The sequence below is a fragment of the Scomber japonicus genome, chromosome 17, assembly GCF_027409825.1.
Source record: "Scomber japonicus isolate fScoJap1 chromosome 17, fScoJap1.pri, whole genome shotgun sequence".
NCBI classification, from domain to species: Eukaryota; Metazoa; Chordata; class Actinopteri; order Scombriformes; family Scombridae; genus Scomber; species Scomber japonicus.
This window is the reverse complement of record NC_070594.1, coordinates 829,760-836,544: the sequence shown is the minus strand read 5'-3', so window position 1 is coordinate 836,544 and position 6,785 is coordinate 829,760. Positions and strand designations below refer to the sequence as shown.

Below are 6,785 nucleotides of genomic sequence, written 5' to 3'. Positions count from 1 at the left end.
ACCAAACTTGTAATAAACTAGAGTTATCCTTGATTTACAAACTACAGAGTCTCACAGGGGTCAATAAGTGGAAGAAGAACATTGAGGAGGAAATCCTCACAAACAGATAAACTGTTCCTGTTTTACACCGAGACATTAAACTTCTGTTCTGGCTCGTCCTGATCTCTGTGATCAAAACTGTGTTTTAACAAAGCTCATCATAGAAGTAAACAAAGGTGTGTGAACTTTGATAGGAGTCTGTTGTAGGACATAAAAATGGTTCAAAAATAGAGATTACCTGGATGTTCCAGCAATGTAAAATATATTCTTACCATCATCAACTGGAATATTTAACTATCTGTTGATGTTTCTGTAAACAGTGTTCATTCTGATATATGCTGAGATTAACAACATTAATATGTTCTGCTTTCTAAAATGGTCCAGCTGACGTCCTGGTCTGAACCAGACGTCTGTTATATGTTTTAAAAACGTGTCACTTTCTAGATCTTCCTGATAATAACCAAACACACAGCAAACACATGAAGTATCTGAATGAATACAAGATTAACAGAAACACACTGAGTCAATACTGATGTGTAACAAAATGTTATTAGGATCAACTAAACAGTAAAAGATGATGATCAGAAGTTCAGCTTCTTGTAAATAATCAGTCTGAATAGTTGAACTCTTAAGTTAGGAAGGCAGCTGTGGAAGACACTGAATCTGGATTGAGTCTCAGGTGGGGACAGTAGTGATAGGTCAGACAGGATCAGGTACCTTTCTTACCTTTAGCTATGACGAGGCCCAGGGCAGGACAGATAGCAGATAGTCCAGGAGAAGCTGCAGGCAGGCATCAATGAGGCTCACAGCAACAGGAAGCAACTCACTAACAGCTGGATGTGATTCTGACACAAAACTACACAGCTAACACAACAAGTCCTCCACATTCAATTAAAGCAGTGTTTTGATCATGTGACTCCAGGTTTCTAATGTGGTGCCTCTATCAGCAGTAATCAGCAGGATGACATCATCATGTGTCTGTTCCTCATCACTGTTAATCAATAATGATGTTTGATGATGTGACAGCGCTGTAGGGATGACAACAGAAGTTGAATTTAGAGTATTTACCACAGAAGAGCCATGAGAATAATTATGACTGGGTTTTTATTTCCATCAGGATCCATCAGCAGAGACCAGATTCTCCTGAACCCAGCTGTGTGTCCATGAAGAGTGACTGGTCTAATGGTGGATTTATTACCTTCAAACATGGACATCAGTCTGCTGATCAGAGGTCAGACTGTAAAATGTTTGTCTGTTATTATCCAACTCTCATAAGAAGAAGTTTGATTGACTGAAACAGTTTTTACACACAATGTCCTCATAAACACAAACACACACACTCCTCCTACAAACACTTTTCTAGAAACCACAAACTTTATGTGTATAATAGTTTTTAAACAGAGGTACAAAGTCTTTACAGAGACAAATGATCAGAGGTCAGACAGAACAGCCGAGTGTTTTACCTGGATCCACTGTGATAGAACACAACACCTTTAACACTGAGTGTCATTATTTATTCTGAGACTTCATCTTTTCTTCACAGAGTTCATCAGCAGAGCTCAGAGGTTCTCAGTGGTCAGTCTGTCCAGCAGCATCAAACACAGCTGGACTCCATATTTATGGTGTGTAAATGTAAAGCACAGCTACTACTGCTAACTACAACAGCCACAGACTAAATACTAAACTACCATTCTGGTCCTAACAGTCTCCATGCTGCACTCTGTAGACCAGCAGCTTTTCAGTCTGTCACTGATCATCTGATGTTGACTTCTACCAGTTACATTTACATTTGATTCTGTTCCAGCTGCTGGAGGAGAACATCAGCAGGTTTGTGAAGAACGAGCTGAAGAAGATGCAGAAGGATCTGAGTCCAGATTACCCAGAATGCTTAGAGAGTCAGAGTGAGGATGAGGAGGTGTTGGATGGTGAGGAGGAAGAGCAGAGGAGGAGCAGCAGAGAGGCATTTCTGAAGATCACAGTGCACTTCCTGAGGAGAATGAAGCAAGAGGAGCTGGCTGAGTGTCTGCAGAGCAGTAAGAGGTTTTTAACAGATTTAACATGATGGAGAGGAAATGGAGGCAACATGGGAGAGGTTTATATTTCAAACACTGCTGTTATTTCAATTAATTTAAATCCAATGCCTTTATTGTCATTGCACAGCAGTACAACTAATTGTGTGTCCCCATAGCTAATACACATATAAACAGCAACAGACAATAAATATAAAAGAACAGACAATAAGACACTATGGATAAAAAAGAGAATATAAAATAGCACTAATAAATATAGAAGCAGTAATTAATAAGAACAGTTGTTACTTAATTGTACACCCGAGGTGCATATGGAGGGTGTTAAGATTTCTGATAGCTTTGGGGGAAAACTTTTGCAGAATCATGTAGAGCTTGTATTTATACTCTGGAGCCTCTGTCAGATGGCAAGGTGGTGAGAAATATTGGATGGGTCCGTTATTTTTGTGGCCTTTCAGATACACCAGTCTGTGTAGATGTCTACTATGTAGAGAAAAGAGACATCTATGATCTTTCCAGCTGCTCTCACTGTTTGGTCAGCAGCTGTACAGTTCCTGTACTACTGTACCAGACAGTGATGCAGTGACTTAAGATGCTCTTGATGGTTCCTCTGTAGAACATTGTCATGATGGATGGAGGGGAGTTCACAGGAAGTGGAGGCACTGCTGGACTTCCTTAGTTAGGGGCCCTAACTTAGGGCTGTGGTGTTGATGGACCAGTTCAGATGGTCTGCCATGTGCACTCCCTGAAACTTGGTGCTGCTGTCTCGTTTGACAGTGGCCCCATTGATGGTCAGCAGGGCCTGGACATGACGGCCTTTTCTGAAATCAACAACCATCTGATTGATTTAATTTGTTGTTTGTTCATTCAGGAACTGCTGAAAAGTGTCAACGTAAACTCAAGTCTAACCTGGAGAAGAAGTTCCAGTGTCTGTTTGAGGGGATCGCTAAAGCAGGAAACCCAACCCTTCTGAATCAGATCTACACACCGCTCTACATCACAGAGGGAGGGACTGCAGAGGTCAATGATGAACATGAGGTCAGACAGATTGAAACAGCATCCAGGAAACCAGACAGACCAGAAACATCAATCAGACATGAAGACATCTTTAAAGTCCCACCTGGAGGAGATAAACCAATCAGAACAGTGATGACAAAGGGAGTGGCTGGCATTGGGAAAACAGTCTTAACACAGAAGTTCACTCTGGACTGGGCTGAAGACAAAGCCAACCAGGACATACACTTCACATTTCCATTCACTTTCAGAGAGCTGAATGTGCTGAAAAAGAAAAAGTACAGCTTGGTGGAACTTGTTCATCACTTCTTTACTGAAACCAAAGAAGCAGGAATCTGCAGGTTTGAAGAGTTCCAGGTTGTGTTCATCTTTGACGGTCTGGATGAGTGTCGACTTCCTCTGGACTTCCACAACACTGAGATCCTGACTGATGTTACAGAGTCCACCTCAGTGGATGTGCTGCTGACAAACCTCATCAGGGGGAAACTGCTTCCCTCTGCTCGCCTCTGGATAACCACACGACCTGCAGCAGCCAATCAGATCCCTCCTGAGTGTGTCGGCATGGTGACAGAGGTCAGAGGGTTCACTGACCCACAGAAGGAGGAGTACTTCAGCAGGAGATTGATAGATGAGGAGCAGGCCAGAACCATCATCTCCCACATCAAGACATCACGAAGCCTCCACATCATGTGCCACATCCCAGTCTTCTGCTGGATCACTGCTACAGTTCTGCAGGATGTGTTTAAAAGAAGAAAGAGAAGAGAGCTGCCCAAGACCCTGACTGAGATGTACATCCACTTCCTGGTGGTTCAGTCCAAACTGAAGAACGTCAAGTATGATGGAGGAGCTGAGACAGATCCACACTGGAGTTCAGAGAGCAGGAAGATGATTGAGTCTCTGGGAAAACTGGCTTTTGAGCAGCTGCAGAAAGGCAACCTGATCTTCTATGAATCAGACCTGACAGAGTGTGGCATCGATATCAGAGCAGCGTCAGTGTACTCAGGAGTGTTCACACAGGTCTTTAAAGAGGAGAGAGGGCTGTACCAGGACAAGGTGTTCTCCTTCGTCCATCTGAGTGTTCAGGAGTTTCTGGCTGCTCTTCATGTCCATCTGACATTCATCAAGTCTGCAGTCAATCTGCTGGCAGTAGAACAAACAACATCCTGGTCTGAAGTGTTCAAAGGCAAATCAACACGTTTCTACCAGAGTGCTGTGGACGAGGCCTTAAAGAGTCCAAATGGACACCTGGACTTGTTCCTCCGCTTCCTCCTCGGTCTTTCACTGAAGACCAATCAGATGCTCATACGAGGTCTGCTGACACAGACAGGAAGTAGCTCACAGACCAATCAGGACGCAGTCGAGTACATCAAGAAGAAGATCAGTGAGAATGTGTCTGCAGAGAGAAGCATCAATCTGTTCCACTGTCTGAATGAACTAAATGATCGTTCTCTAGTGGAGGAGATCCAACAGTACCTGAGATCAGGAAGTCTCTCCACAGATAAATTGTCTCCTGCTCAGTGGTCAGCTCTGGTCCTCATCTTACTGTCATCAGGAAAAGATCTGGACGTGTTTGACCTGAAGAAATACTCTGCTTCAGAGGAGGCTCTTCTGAGGCTGCTGCCTGTGTTCAAAGCTTCAAGTAAAGCTGTGTAAGTGGATGAAACACTGGATATTTGAAGTTCAAAATATGTTTAATTTAAAATATGTTGAATAAAACATTTTGTGTTTGTTACTACTGTAACCCTTTCTTCAGGCTGAGTGGCTGTCACCTCTCAGAGAGAAGCTGTGCAGCTCTGTCCTCAGTTCTCAGCTCCCAGTCCTCTAGTCTGAGAGATTTGGACCTGAGTAACAACAACCTGCAGGATTCAGGAGTGAAGCAGCTTTCTGCTGGACTGGAGAGTCCACACTGTGAACTGAAGACTCTCAGGTCAGGATAGAGCAGCTATAATCCTGATGTACTGAACAATGACAATAAATATTAATGTTAATTATTCTGCATATCTGTAGGATTCTGGTACATATGTGATTAAAAACATTGTGTTATCAACCTTTTATATGTCCAGTCTGTCAAGATGTCTGATCACAGAGGAAGGCTGTGCTTCTCTGGCCTCATCTCTGAGCTGCAACCCCTCCCATCTGAGAGATCTGGACCTGAGTAACAACAACCTGCAGGATTCAGGAGTTAAGCAGCTTTCTGCTGGACTGGAGGGTCCACACTGTGGACTGGAAACTCTCAGGTCAGAATAGAGCAGCTATAATCCTGATGTACTGAACAATGACAATAAATATTAATGTTAATTATTCTGCATATCTGTAGGATTCTGGTACATATGTGATTAAAAACATTGTGTTATCAACCTTTTATATGTCCAGTCTGTCAGGATGTCTGATCACAGAGGAAGGCTGTGCTTCTCTGGCCTCATCTCTGAGCTGCAACCCCTCCCATCTGAGAGATCTGGACCTGAGTAACAACAACCTGCAGGATTCAGGAGTGAAGCAGCTTTCTGCTGGACTGGAGAGTCCAAACTGTGGACTGGAAACTCTCAGGTCAGGATAGAGCATCTATAATTTTGTTCTACTGAACAATGACAAGAAAATTGGTTCTGATTTTTCATACAGTTACTGTTTTACATTAAAATTAAAGACAAATATTCTGCACATCATCTGTAGGATTCTGGTACATATGTGATTATAAACATTGTGTTATCAACCTTTTTATATTTCCAGTGTGTCAGGATGTCTGATCACAGAGGAAGGCTGTGCTTCTCTGGCCTCAGCTCTGAGCTGCAACCCCTCCCATCTGAGAGAGCTGGACCTGAGTGACAACAACCTGCAGGATTCAGGAGTGAAGCAGCTTTCTGCTGGACTGGAGAGTCGAAACTGTGGACTGGAAAGTCTCAGGTCAGAATAGAGCAGCTATAATTTTGTTGTCCTGAACAATGACAATAAATCTGATTCTGAGAATCTCTTTTCTATACTTACATTTTTATTACATCTTTTTTGACAGAGAATCACAAAGAATAAACATCACAGTAGAAAAAGAAAACATCATGGCCATATGTCTGGATTTTGGACGGGGGTTTCTACACAGTACTACTTCATTTGTAGAACATATATCATAAGGAAGACAAATTACATATTTAAACACCCTTTTAATCAGAGTTCCCCCAACCACCTTCCTTACTCCAACAAAAACATCGTCCATTTCGTCCATGTTGCATTATACAAGTCTTTTCTCAGTCTAAGTAAAAAGGTCAATGTTTCCATCTCATGGATCTCTTTTACAATTTCTAGCCAACTGTTGACTGTAGATGAGTCTAACTATTTACGACTATTTATTCCTTCTGGTAGATCACCGAGATAAAGAGTCGTACATGTCAGTGGGATCTGGTGTCCAAGAATACACTGCATGGTTCTCGGGGTTATTTTGTTCTTTAGTTGTCCTTACCATTTGGTTTAAAATCAGTATCATGTTTAGCCCATCTAAAAAAATGTAATTGAGTCCGCAGGTTTAATTTTTTCAAGACATCAAACCAGGTGTGTAATGTAAATGAGATGAGAAGGTTCAAGTGTTTCTGTTAAGTTATCATTAGTTTGTGATCTCCAATCATTGCTTGTATCAGGATACCCTTACATTCCCTTTCCATGTCCTTTCATTTTGCCTCATATTTACTATCACACCAGAGGATTACGGTTTTTAATTGG

At 42.1% G+C, this 6,785-nt stretch overlaps 1 protein-coding gene across 1 annotated transcript in view; it reads left to right on the top strand.

Moving 5' to 3' along the window:
• Nucleotides 1-2,694: 2,694 nt before the first annotated feature.
• The window catches only part of LOC128377448 (NLR family CARD domain-containing protein 3-like), a 44,692-nt gene continuing 40,601 nt past the window's right edge, over nucleotides 2,695-6,785 (top strand). Inside the window, exons 1-3 of the mRNA XM_053337400.1 lie at nucleotides 2,695-2,725; nucleotides 2,938-4,729; nucleotides 4,834-5,007. Of these exons, the coding sequence (XP_053193375.1) occupies nucleotides 2,695-2,725; nucleotides 2,938-4,729; nucleotides 4,834-5,007 (1,997 nt within the window). The remainder of the gene's footprint in view (nucleotides 2,726-2,937; nucleotides 4,730-4,833; nucleotides 5,008-6,785) is intronic.